Source organism: Dipodomys merriami, unplaced genomic scaffold (assembly GCF_024711535.1).
Source record: "Dipodomys merriami isolate MVZ:Mamm:240054 unplaced genomic scaffold, mDipMer1.0.p SCAF_1, whole genome shotgun sequence".
Classification (NCBI taxonomy): domain Eukaryota; kingdom Metazoa; phylum Chordata; class Mammalia; order Rodentia; family Heteromyidae; genus Dipodomys; species Dipodomys merriami.
The window spans coordinates 12,524,875-12,538,698 of NW_027202270.1; the positions used below are offsets into that span (position 1 = coordinate 12,524,875).

The 13,824-nt window shown below is 40.0% G+C and overlaps 1 protein-coding gene across 2 annotated transcripts in view; it reads left to right on the forward strand.

Annotated features, from left to right (window-relative positions):
• The window catches only part of Wdfy1 (WD repeat and FYVE domain containing 1), a 47,226-nt gene that overhangs the window by 12,945 nt on the left and 20,457 nt on the right, over positions 1-13,824 (forward strand). For both annotated transcript variants that reach the window (XM_070016006.1, XM_070016012.1), the window contains exons 2-5: positions 4,292-4,359; positions 9,190-9,263; positions 9,791-9,845; positions 13,140-13,290. In XM_070016006.1, the coding sequence (XP_069872107.1) occupies positions 4,292-4,359; positions 9,190-9,263; positions 9,791-9,845; positions 13,140-13,290 (348 nt within the window). The remainder of the gene's footprint in view (positions 1-4,291; positions 4,360-9,189; positions 9,264-9,790; positions 9,846-13,139; positions 13,291-13,824) is intronic.

The following is a 13,824-nucleotide window of genomic DNA, read 5'->3' on the forward strand; positions in this document are numbered from 1 at the left end:
TGAAGTAGTTGTGGTAAAATAGCATCTGTCCTGCTGTCTGTCTAGAGAAGCAGCTGGAGAGGAGCTCTTGGTAGAATTTTGAAGGAGACTAGGTTTAGGGCATATCTTGAGATGATGTTTGGTGGGGGGGGGGTCGAAGGATGACAGCTCAATGGGATGCAGAAGTCACAGGGATCAAGTTTGCCAGTGAATCATGGATCTAATATAACCCCTGGTTGATCCTGAGGCACAGGAGCAGGGTGCTCAGTGTGACTCCATGGGAGATGAGCTGTAGGATAAACTGCAGGTGGCTTGGTGTGGGGCAAGTGGCTGGAAGACAACTCAAGAGCAGGCAGCCCAGGATGTGAGTTATAAGGGCTCACTTGTGGTGGTAATGATGCAGATAACTGTATGCTATTTAGGAATTACTGTTTCTTAAAAAACCAAGCAGCAGCTAATCCAGGCACTGGTGGCTCCCACCTGTAATCCTAGCTACTCAGGAGGCTGAGATCTGAGGATCATGGTTCAAAGCTAGCTCTGGCAAGGAAAGTCCATGAGACTGTTATTTCCAGTAAACCATTAGAAAACTGGAAGTGGTGCTGTGGCTGAAATGGTAGAGCACTTGCCTTGAGCTGAAGAGCTAAGGAGACAGCGCCCAGGCCCAGAGTTTAAGCCCCACAACCAACAGAAACAACAACAGCAACAAAAGCAGAAATACCACTGTTACACTTAAAGAAATGAGCAATGATTTTCTGTATGTCAGATGTTTGTATTACTGGTAGTTTCATATTAAGATCTATTACATACAATAATATTAGTTATATAATGTATATATAGTATAGAATATTATATAGTATAATAAAACTACATGTATCAATATATGTATATATGTATATATATTACCACTTGTTTGAATCAAGGTATAAATAAACCTGCACATTGTGAGGAAGTGCTGCTTAGACCTATTGAATCATAGGCTTGTTCTCCATCTCTCTTTTTAATTTCTGTCCAAATTATCTGTAGAAGAAAAAAATATGTCATTTGATTGTAGAGCATCTGCAATTACTCTAGTTGTGGTGTTAACAGGTTCCCTGTCCTCTGGTCACATGACATGGACCCTAAGGCGGTTAGCTAACTTGTATAGAATAGCATGCAGAAACTGTGGTACCCTGGATCACTGAGGTCACCTTCAGTAGCCTGTTCAGGTCTTGCATGTAGTTGGACAGGTCAGAGGTGTCAACTCTGTAAGCACCAGCCCAGAAAACCACATGGACACAGTCATGCAGAACAAAGAAAGAGGTTTATTGCCAGCAGGGACTGACAAGACCAGTTCTCACAGGGAGAGGAAGTGTCTGTCTTTGTCTGAGGTGACTACTTATAGTCTAGAGGGGCTAGGAGGTAGGGACCTAGATGTGGGCCCAGGACTTCATCATGGTAGGCCAGGATTTATGGCAGCTGCCCAATTAGTAGGTAAGAGGCCTGCAGCTGGGCAGTCTGAAGGTCACTTTAAGAGGTCCTATTACCTTTATGGTTGTAACTCACCCAATGGAGGGGGAAAGGGGAAAGGGGAAGGAAAGCGATCATTTATTGTCTGCAGTAAATAGGCCTAGTGTTGGTCACTCTGGGAATAATGCCTGCTGGGAAGGAAAGGAACATGGGAAAGGAGTCTATTAGTCTAACAAACTCAGAGCCTCTCTGTTCCCCTTTAGGTTCCCTCTGGTTCTTTGTCTGTCCTATCTCCCCAGAATAAGCTTCTATTCTGATTTTCATCCCTACAGACATGTTTTACTTGTCTTGAACTAAGAATAAAAATCCCCAAAGATGGAACATGTATATCATCACTTAGTGTTGATGGATTTTAGTTCACAACTGTAATCATTTTGTGTGTGTGTGTGTGTGTGTGTGTGTGTGTGTGTTACACACCAGTACTGGGGCTCAAACTTGGGGTCTAGGCACAGTCCCTTAGTTTTTTCACTCAAAGTGCTCTACCACTTGAGCCACAGCTCTACTTTAGATGTTAATTGGAAATAATAAGATTCTCACAGACTTTCCTGCTTAGGCTGGCTTCAATCTTCAGTCCTCAGATTTCAGTCTCCTGAGTAACTAGGATTACATGCCTGAGCACCAGCTTCTGGCTGTAACCATCACTACCTACTGTGGCCAAAGCTGAGTTTCTATTAGAAATAAAGACATGCTTGTGCAGTGTTGACTTGGGGAAGAATAAGACAGAGGCAGAGGCTGAGGCAGAGCAGGGGAGCAGTAGCAGAATTGGAATGTCCTGGGTAGACAGAGGAGGAAGCATAGGAGGAAACACAGTGCCTGGCTTTGCCATCTTTGTTCTCTTCTTTTGCAATAAAACCACATGTTAAACGCTGGCTGTTTCTTGGTTTGTCATTTTCCTGCACATGTACAGGATTTCCTCATGGTCCTGTGTGAGTGCTGGTAAAGAGGAGCCAGAGATGTGGTGTGGGGTGATTTCCTCCCAGGACTGTAGGCTAAGGACTGTGGGGAGAGGAGCTATGCTGCAGGACATGTCTCTCTTCTTTTCTGATGCTTAATGGACTCTATGAGTGTTTTCTTTTTGTGTCTACTGCTCAGTTAGCTGAGTTCACACACTTTACCAAGGAAAAGTAGTTGATTGGTTCCAATTTTCTTTGTGTATCATTAGATTATAAACATTTTTATATATTAAAATTATTTGAAGGTGGACATTGGTTCACACCTGTAATTCTGGCTACTCAAGAGACTGAGATTTTTTTTTGTTGTTGTTGGAAACCAGGACTCCAACCAGGACTTGACACTTTATTGGCTAAAGCTTACTACCTAAGGCATACCTCAGAACCCAGGGAAGCTGAGATCTGAGGATGACAGTTCAAAGCTAGTCCATGCAGCAATGTCTGTGAGCCTCTTACCTCCAATTAAATAGCAAAAAGCTCACAGTAGAGGTATGGCCTAAGTGGTAGTGCACCAGCCTTGAGTAAAAAAGCTCAAGTAAGAGCTTTGAACCCTGAATTCAAGCCCCAGTACTGGCACCCCTTTCCCCTAATTATTTGACTTCTAGGTGTCACTGGATGCAGATGAGGGTTAGTGAAGTTCCCTTTAGATATGAGGACTCTGCACTTAGGGTCCTTGACTTCGATTGCAGAATAAGAATTTCTGGACAAGTCACTGGTGATAAGAAAACTTGGCAGAGCTTTATTTGATTAAGCAAGCAAGCAAGCAAGCAAACAGAAAGGCAGAGACACACTAACAAGAATGTGGGTGTTATAAAGGAGAGAGACACAGCTTTTTCACTCCAGGGGTATTTCTATGATAAAGACAGGGGGTCTGGCTTCAAAGTTGCGCAAAGGTAGGTGTTATGTCTTTGCCTTAATCATACCTGGTATTATTTTTGAGTTTCCAGATAAGAAAACATCCTGTCACAAATGGATCCTTACCCTTGAGATATGGGGCACCCTTTTATCTGCGTTTGGGGCAGGAGGTTGCTTAAGTTTGGGGGAAGTCATTGTTTCAGGAAGGTATATATCCTGTCAGACAAGTATTAATTCTTGGGATGAGGGGATGCAGTCTCTTTGAAGCAAAGATGGCACTTCTGTGTTTCTAACATACCTTATTTCTGAGTTGCCTTCACCGGGTCTCAGTTTCCTTAAATTATCCAGTTTCATTTTCTCCTTAAATGACTTTGGTCCCTTAAACTTCAGGGAATATATTTGCTGTGAGCTTATCTTACCTCATTTTCTCTTTCTTTGTCTGCTTCATTTTCCCCTAAAATGACTTTATTCCCTTAATCTTAAGGGAAGTATATGAAGAAATATCTCCTGTATTTGCGGTAGGCTGATCATACTTCATTTTCCCCTAGTCTGTCTGGCTTCAAGGGTACTACATAGCGCTGGGAAGGTGGCTCAGTGGTAGAGTGCTTGCCTTGCATGCATGAGGCCCTGGGTTCACGTCCTTAGCATCACATAAGCAGAAGAAGCCGTAATGCTGTGGCTCAAGTGGTAGAGTGCTAGCCTTGAACAGAAGAGCTCAGGGACAGCCTCCAGGCCCAGAGTTCAGGCCCACAACCGACAATTTAAAAAAAAAAAAAAAAAAAGGTACTACATAGCTTACCATTGCATGAGATATAACTATGTATAATCTGTGTAGATACTGAACTTATTCAATATGCTATAAATATGTATTTATCAATTTTGCTCAATTGATTAACTTTATGAGATCAATTAGGAAAATGTACTGAAAATGTTTTTAAAAGTGAAAAATGGAAGTTTTCCTGGAACACAAATTACTAAGTACTTTTTCCTTTTCTCCACAGAACCATCCGAGTATGGCTGAAGAGAGACAGTGGCCAGTACTGGCCCAGTATTTATCACACAATGGCCTGTAAGTTGTTCATCTTGTCACACTGTTGCTGATGCCTTTAAAAAAACTAGCTAAAAAATGGCTATTGGGTTTCACATTGAGTTGTTGCCTAATACCTCTGGCAGGCTATGCTAAACCATGGGAAAACTCCTTTTCTTTTGTAAAGGATTTTGGGTCTAACAGCTTAACTGAAGCAGACTTGAGTAAAACGGAACTGGAGTGGGGGAGGGGGAGGAAAATGAGCCTGTTCCCCAGGTTGCTCTTTGTCTTCCCTTGACATTAGTGGTAACTTTGTCTGAGAAGATAATAACACATCCGCATTTAAAAAGCTCTCTGTACTCTCTCATAAGGAGGTTCAGTCTTTGAAGATATTGTCACCACTCTGATTCAGGGTCTACTTTCTTTATTTTTATTTGTATTAAAAATTTTTTTGTACTGGTCCTGGGGTTTGCACTCAGAGCCTTGGGCACCGTCCCAGAACATTTTTGGTGTAAGGCTAATTAATTCTCTACTTCTTGAGTCACAGCTCTACTTCCATCTTTGTGTGTGTGCACGTGCGTGCAGTGTGTGTGTGTGTGTATGTGTGTGCGTGTGTGTGTGCATGCCTAATTGAAGATAAGCATCTCACAGACTTTCTTGCCTGGGTTGGCTTCAAACTGCAGTCTTCAGATGTCAGCCTCCTAAGTGGTTAGGATTACAGGTATGAGCCACCAGCCCCAGGCTTCATGGTCTACTAAGTGGAGAATTTTTTTTTTTTTTTTTACTGTTGGCTGTGTTCTAAAAGCAAATTCAGAGGGTATAGCTTCTGTATGAAAATAGCCAGAACATCTTGACCTAAACTTCCAATTAGTAAATCTAATTGGCATTGCATTGCCATCCTTCTCTCATTTCTTCAGCCCTGAAGAGAATGCCCAGATGTCACCCAAGGCCAGAGAGAGTGAGAGGTGAGAGAGAATGAGAGAGAGAGAGAGAGAGAGAGAGAGAGTGAGTGTCTAATTCTGCTATCACAAATAGCCTAAACAGAAGACATAGGTCCCATGGTTTCCCTTATTTGCAATATCTAGTATTTGTCTGAGTAAAGCAGAAAAGGTCAGATAAGGTGATGTTAGGGAAATGAACCCTAAGATATGTATTCAAATGTTTTTTTTCTTTCATGCGATTGTTTCTAACACATTTATAAGATTATTCCTTTGATGCTTTGTATGTCCCTCCCCCACAGTATAACCCCTGCTTTCACTGTATTTGATGTCGGTATAATTTGTGGAGGGGAAGGGGAAAAACAAATCGTTTAAATAGGGATACAGGTGGACCCATTGCAACAATGAGATGTACAAGTCCTTATGTCGAAAACCGAATTTCACAAGTTTGGTGGGGGGGTGGGCGGGCGGAGGGAGCGGGGAGGATTGGGTGGAGGGGCAGGGGGAGGATGGGAAGGAATGGGAGGAGGCTACAATGCTTGATAAGAAATGTACTCATTATCTTGCCCATGTAATTGTAACCCCTCTGTACAGTATTTTCACAATAAAAAAAAAAAAGAAAAGAAAGAAAAAAAAAAAGAAGGCAGTTATAGCTGCATTAAGACTGAGTCCTTAGTGAGGAGTTTTCCTCAGTTAAGGGTTTTTGTTTTCAGACACGCCCTAGGAGAAGTGAAAACAATTACGACCCCCTAGAAGTGAAAACAATTTGGTGTATACTGGGTAGTTTGTTACTAAATTCCCCAGAGGACAATTGTCCAGATACTGCTGACATCCTGCATAGCTTACTAATAGCTTTCAAGAACTGGTTAACATCTCTGCCCTTAAAAAAATTCAAAGAACATGAAATAGGCTTGGAATTCTATATAACAAGTATCAGAGGTGTGATAAAACCTTGCAATATGTAGCCTGGAGGAATGAGGAGCACCTTGGAAGATTACCAATCATAATTTATTGTGCCAAGCAGAAGTGCCTTCACATTACCTACATCTGCACATAGTGACGTCTGACCCTGTTTCTGAAATATGCAGTGACTGCTGTCTTAGTAAGTTGCTTATGGAGCCTGACTAATGACATAACAGGGCAGAGGGTAGTCTGGGCCTCTGAGCCCACCTCATAGCCACAACCACAAAGTAGGCTTCTGTTGGACTGCTGACTCCTTATTTCCTACTGGCCCTGTGATGGATCTTGCTAGAAGTAGCATCAGCTAGAAGAACTGCCCATTTATGTGCAGAAATGTTACCTTACTTAATGGAAATCATTTGCAGAATCTGCGGTAGCTGAAGAAATATGGTAACTGTTAGTTTTTGCATTACTGTGTATCTCATATCCTTTTCTTTGTAATATGACATAATTTTATAAAATCATTGCCATACCTTTACAAGATAGATTTTTTTTGTGACCACTTTGTAGACAAGAAAATTTCAGTCAAGAGCATGAAGTTGATTGCTTGTGTCTGGAACTCCTAGTCATGCCCATTTTTTGTCCAAAGGGCCAGACAGTAAATATTTAGACTTGATGGAGCAAACAGTCTATGACAACTACTCAACTCTGCCACTGTACCACAAAAGTGATTATAAATTGTTGGAGAATAAAAGGGCCCTGGCTGGATTCCAATTATAAAAACAAAACACTTTATATTAACCAGACAATCAATAGACTGAATTTGGCTTTGGTCCATGTTTCAAGCATATAATTTTGGCCTTTTTAAAAGTTCACTGATTTGAAAAATATGTGTTTTTGTTTTCTTGTTTGTAAAACTTATTTAGCTTCCCGCTTTTAAAATGTAAGTTGCTTATCGTAGGAGAAATCTCCACTTCTAGGGAAAAAAGCCAGGACAAAATTTTGTAAACAAAACTAACGGGAAGCTTTTTACTTTTTATAAACATACAACTTGGAGGTGAGGGTGGGAGGGTGGTAGTTGTGGAGGTGGGAAGGAAGGGATGGTAGGGGGAAAACAAAGGAGGAGGCAACAATGCTCAGTAGGAAATGTACTGATTACCTCACTCATGTAACTGTAACCCCTCTGTACAGCATTTTTACAATTAAAAAAACATACAAAAAATTCTCTAGCCTCTCTTTGAGCATGTTGAAGTTCTAATACAGAAGAAGGGTTTTGCCTATTTATGTAGTTTATTAACCAGGTATGAGAAGACTTGAAAGGCTTAGAACAGATGCATCAAGATTAATTACCAACTGAAGAACAAGCAAAAACAATGGCAACGAATATCTGAAATTATCAAAGCATGATGTGATTTGTCAATTAAACTTTTATGCCTGCTAACCAAAGAACAAAGTTTTCATTGTATGAAGATATATATTTTTGTGATTATAATTCTTAAAAATGATTTTTTAAAATAATCTCAAACCTGGGTTTGAGAGTAGAGGGATAAAAGTGTACAGGTCTTTTGCCAGTCCTGTTTGATACTCAGTTTCATTGCTGGCCTTGACTTAATGTGGTTCTTGGCTGCCTCTGAAACAGCTTTGCTCCGCAGTTGTGGTTTTGTCTTTGGGTACCACCTAGTGTTACATAGTTTACTTGCTTCCCTTGTAAAAAGAGAATTTTAAGCTGTTTTCAAGTGGTGACTTCATATAGATTTTTTTCCTGTAATTTTTTTTTATGAGTTTGTTTCAAAGCTAAGTCAAATTCATTTGTTTAGTTTCACTTTTGTTACTGGCTTGTCTTACCTTCTTGTGGTTCTTCTATTGTTGATTAAAATTATTTAGGTCAGAATAAATTCAAGTTTTACTAATGTTTTTTTTTGTTGGTGGTGGTGCCAGGACTTGAACTCAGGGCTTCACACTTGCTTTCCTTTCTTATTCATGGTGGGTACTCTACCACTTGAGCAGTGTTTTCAGTTTATCATTTTTCTGGTTGGTTGGAGATGGAATCTCACATTTCTGCCTGGGCTGCCTTTGAACCTCTGTCCCCTAGAGCCCAGCCTCCTGAGTAGCTAGGATTATAGGCATGAGCCCCTGGTGCCACAAAATGTTGTATTTTGTAAATCCATTTTATTCTGATTTTTAGGAGGAGACAATTTGGAAGTTCTCCTTTCTGAGAAAAAAAACTGATTCTGGCTCTTGACTTGTAGAAAAGGGGTAGATGGGTCCTGGGAAGCATGTACACACAAGAAGAGGGAGGTGGCATCCCAGGGCACCCCTTGTGTGAGCAACGACCCTGCCGTGTGTCACCACTCTGCTTACTGCAGACAGTGTGTTGTGTGTGTCATTGCATAATGAGTGTTTTCTGTTTTTTAAAAATTAACTTGCAAGTAGTTGTACAAAGAGGTTTCTATTCAAAATGTCAGTTTTTTAGTACAATTCATCCTGATTATTGTCACCACAACTTCCATCATTCTTATACATCTTGCCCAACCCTACCTATCACCTTTAACTACTTGGTTCTAAAGAGCATTTTTTGGCCGTTGGGGAAGAGTGTAGCCTGAGGCGGCAGGGTGACTTCCTCAGCTTGCTCACATCCACCATGCATGGGAATTGTAATACTGGGAACCCCTCTGTCTACAGATTCCAGCTAATCTTTGACCTCTGGGGAAGGATGGCAGGGGCCAGATGACCTAATGGGCATTTGGAGTCAGATCACACATAAGCTGTGGTCTATAAACTTCCTTGCTGTCCATAGGAATTTCAGCCATATGAGACCTCGTGCCATCTCACTTCCCTGAAAATTATAAAAATAGTTGAGCAGGCTTACAGAATTTTAATCTGAAGCAACAGAGAGAACTTGGTTTACCTGTGAATTTCATAATCATTTTTCTTAACACTTTTGTCCCCTTTTCTTTGTATCCTAAATTATATAGCTCTTTGATATACTTTAGATGCTTAGCTGTGCTCTGATGTGCTCTTTGTCTTCTGGCAGCTCCTTGTTCTGCTATGGCTTACCATCATGATAGCAGGAGGATATTTGTTGGCCAGGATAATGGAGCTGTAATGGTAGGTACTGTTCATGATCTTTATATCAACAGCTTTGTGTTGGGCAGTTTATAATAAAGTTATTGCGATAAATGCCTGATTGTTTGACAAGAGAAGTGTTTCAGTATAAAGTAAACACTCCTGGTGACCACCAATCCCAGTACTTTAAAAAAAAAAGACAAGTTAATGTTTTTAGCCTTGGTCAATAGAATTCTTAGCTTCTTTATAGTTTTGTTTTGTCTTAAAGCTTTTTAAAATTAAAGCATGTACTTTTTTCCTGGTTACAAAGCATAGTGTCTTTAAAACATTTAACAAGAAAGCAAAATCAACAAAACTTGCAATTGAGGAGGGAGAAGCTCACAAATGCGGTGCCAGTCACAGCAGTGTCTTTGATCCACTCTGTGGTGGTCCAAGGACTTGGTGCGATGAAAGAAAAAATAGCTCATTTTGAGCCCTGGATCTTGTGACAAGCGTTTTTGGACTTCACTCATTTTGAAAGTTGTTCTAAAAATCATAACTGTTTTCTTACTGCATATGCTTACTTTTAGGAGTTTCATGTTTCTGAAGATTTTAATAAAATGAACTTTATCAAGACCTACCCAGGTAATTATGACACACACAGCACTCTTACACATGCCCACATATATACACACACACAAGAAAAACCTAGAACATCTCTCATGATTTGAATTGAGTTTTCATGATAACACTGTAGTTTCCTTACCCCAGAGACTAAAATTAGAGTTACCATTTTTTCCTGCTCATTAACACTTAATGGGTATGTGTTTGAGAATTAATTGAACCATTCTTTTATCCTGAACATGTGTACTTCTTCCATGTATTTTGATAACACATGCACTACTATATTCATCATGTATGTGTGCTGGCATGTATGTACATCTGTGTTTTTATATACATGTATCTTTGTGTGAGTATAATGTAAAGTGATGTGTGTAAATGTGTGTGTATATATATGCTTAACTATTCTCGAACTCCGTTCTATAATTCTGATTACTTATTTTTTTAAGACAAATGCCTCCCAGTAGAATAATTGGACCAACATTAAAAGAGTTTTAATGCTCTTGATCTGTTTTGCAAATTTCTTCCCAAAAGTAGTGTAAATTATCACTCTCTGAAGAATAGGGCTGAATGTACCTGCTCTTTACATTTTATGGCTACTTTTATTTTTATTTTTATTTTTGCCAGTTTGATAAGCTAAGTTCTTCATTTAAGCATTACTTAAGCTTTAACATTGGCTCTTTGTTGCCTTTCAGCCTTCTCAGCCTGTGCCCTAATTTCCAAAGAGTTGTCATTTCCTAATTGAATTTCCTTTGCTTTGCAACATCTGTTGCATATGCATTTATTTACCCCTCTTTTTTTCCTCTGCCTTTTAAATTGAACAAAAACTAGGTCTGATTAAAAATGGCAGAGGCTTAGCCTCAGACTTTGTGTTTCAGGCCTGTGGATAAAGGTGAAATTAGAGTCTAGATATTTTAAGTGTATGCTTATCTTAGCAAATTGTAGTCTAACAATGACTCAGTATTGTTTCACCTGTTTGGAATTTCAGTAGGATAAGACTTACAAATAAGCTTGGTATTTTGGTTGTAGAAACTGCTTTGTGATAGTGAGTGGCAACCTTGCATTTTTGAATATTGTGCCACACTGCAGAGTTACACAACACAGATGACACTGGATTCTCAGCTGTCACCAGCAGGCTTACCTGTAACAAGATCAAGTCTCTTAAGTCTTTAATGAAATTCATACTGAGGAATTTGGAGAGTTCTTATGAGCTTAATGAGTGTATTTGCCAAGAAGCAAATTCTTTAATAAGGTATTTCATCTGTCATTAAGTTTTTTTTTTTTATCCAATTCTTCCTTACATGTCTTATATTATTAGATCTATAGTTTGGTTGTTAGAATGTGTGATTTTTTTGTAGTGGTTTCTCGACCAAAGAACATTTTAAAAACCATATTGAAGACTAATAGAAGCATTGCCAAATGTTTTTATTTTGTTGACTAAGACTTCAAAAAAGAAAATGTAGCAAAATATGCATTACCAAAATACGCATTACCAAATTTCCCCGTAATTTCATGAAAGAAAGAACATTGAAAGAATAACAGTGTAAGCAGCCAAAGGATATAATCTCAGGGCAGTGTTTTCTGAGAACTGTAATTGAGTGTTCACTCTAGGATCTTTACCACCAACAGGTGTAGACTTGTCACTGTTTATCTTGACTTTGACAGCTGAAATTTAGTGGGAAAGTGATTGGGGTCAGACAAACCCAAACTAGTCTATTACATATAGGACTTTAGGCAAAGACTTGATAATCCTCTCTGGAAATGGGCATAATAATGGTGGTGGACATTAGAAACATTATTACAGTAGAAAAACCCATGGATGTCCACATAAGCCACTAAGTCATTAGCTGGGACTTGGTGTTAGGAAAGTGGAAGAGAAAGGAAGGAACAGGCCAGACTCCATCACAATAGGCTGGGACTGTTTATTGCCAGCAAGGGACACAGACCTTCCCACAGACATGGAAGTTTGTGTAAAGAGATGGGCTCAAGAATGGGGTTTTATCAGGGAGGCAGAGGTTAGTGAAGAAGCCACTAGATCAAGGGAGGTGGAAGGCTTTTTGGTTGGGCCCATGATGAAATATTTACAGCCAGGCTTAGATGGCATTAGGTAGTCTGCACTTACTGCCTGTCTGGTGTCTATATGCACCTAGGAGAAAAGGATGGGTGTTAATCCTTCACTTGGTATTTGAGCATAAGATCACTAGCTATGGGAATACCCTTTACCTTTGAGGGGCCTTTGGGGGTATTGTTTAGTATGATCTCTTAGCTGTGAATAGACTTGACTTGCCACACAGGTATTTGGAGGAGGGTCCCTTAGTTCTTCCAAAGCAAATTGTACACCTGAGCACAAAGTCAGCATCTTCTCTGTATAGTCTCAGACTTCATGCAAAGCCTTCTACCAGATGAAGTAGAAGTCAAGTCCTTGCCCTGGTGTGGCTCATAATAACCTGGAAATACTTCACAAGTTAGAATAACTTTTTCTTCAGCTGACTTTCTCTTCAGCTGGTACTTTGGATTAGCAAAACATCACAAATACTTTGTATAAATAACAAAATGTTACATATAAGCTGGTAACTAACTGTGCTTAAAATCCTAACTACTCAGAAGGATGAGTAAGAGGATCATGGTTCAAAACTAGCCCAGGCAGACAAATCCAAGAGACTATTATCTCTAATTACCTGGCAAAAAGCTGGAGGTGGAGGCATGGCTCAAGTGATGAGTACCAGGCTTGATTGTAAAAGTTAAGCAAGAGTGTGAGGCCCTGAGTTCAAGCCTCAATACCGGCAGGCGGGGATACATACAAACAAAAAATTTTCAAGAAATCAAATAAAGCCCCGTTTTAAATTTTAAATAGTTCAGTTATTCTTCTTTACCATGGTAATGTTTTCTAAAGGATCAAAACACTGAAGTAGTACAATAAAAATTGCTGTGTTAAAACTACTGCTTTCCACATGAAACTAATCAGTAAAGTGTTTCCAGCAAAGTAAAAATGTGCTCTTGAGCACAGCAACAAAATAAATCTGTTTTCTGTTATTCATCTCCCTCCTGAGCATTGCTTTTAAATAATCATGTGGCTTTTGATGGCCTTTCCTGTGGAACCGCAGTGGGCAGGCCTTGGGAAGAGACTGCCCTAGTGCGTTGAGGGTGGGTCAGATTGTCTGAAATCTGCTGGGGGAGTGGGGAAACAGCATTTCCCTGAGGTGCTGTTGAGACTCGCACAGGTAGAGAAGTTGGGCCTTAGTCCTTACTCCTTTGAGAAGTGTTTCTGAAAATCACTGTTGTTCCTGAAGGGCACAGCCTCTCTTTTGTCTTCTGCAGCTCATCAGAACCGGGTGTCTGCTATCATCTTCAGCTTGGCTGCAGAGTGGGTGATCAGCACCGGCCATGACAAGTGCGTCAGCTGGATGTGCACGCGGAGCGGGAACATGCTGGGGCGGCATTTCTTCAGCTCCTGGGCTTCGTGTCTACAGTATCCTGCTACATACCCTCATTTCCTCAGTATTTAGTTTGAGCTGATCTCTTGTTGAAATTCAAAAAGCAAAGGATTGCTACATATTCTATTTAAAATCGAAGAATTTCTACATTCACCTTCAGTGTAAGATAGCTGTATTAAAAATAATAATTGAAGGTCAGTCAGTAGCTCATGCCTTAATCTTAGCTACTCAGGAGGCTGAGATATAAAAATTGCAGTTCAAAGCTGTGAGACTCATACCTCCAGTTAACCACCAAAAAGCCAAAAGTAGCTCTGTGGTAGAGCCTAGCTTTGAGCAGAAAAGTTCAGAGATGGTGCATAGGCCTGAGTTCAAGCCCCAGGGCAGATAAACAAAAATTTATAATAATTAGGAAAGCCTGGGAGGTGGAGGTAAAAGAATAGCTCATGGAAGGGATGGGTGGGATAGGAGAACGATGGATGGGGTGACATTGATCACCTTGCATTGTACTCATAAATTGATATGTTGCACTACTTGAAGATAATAAACATTAAAAAAATAATGAAGTTCTG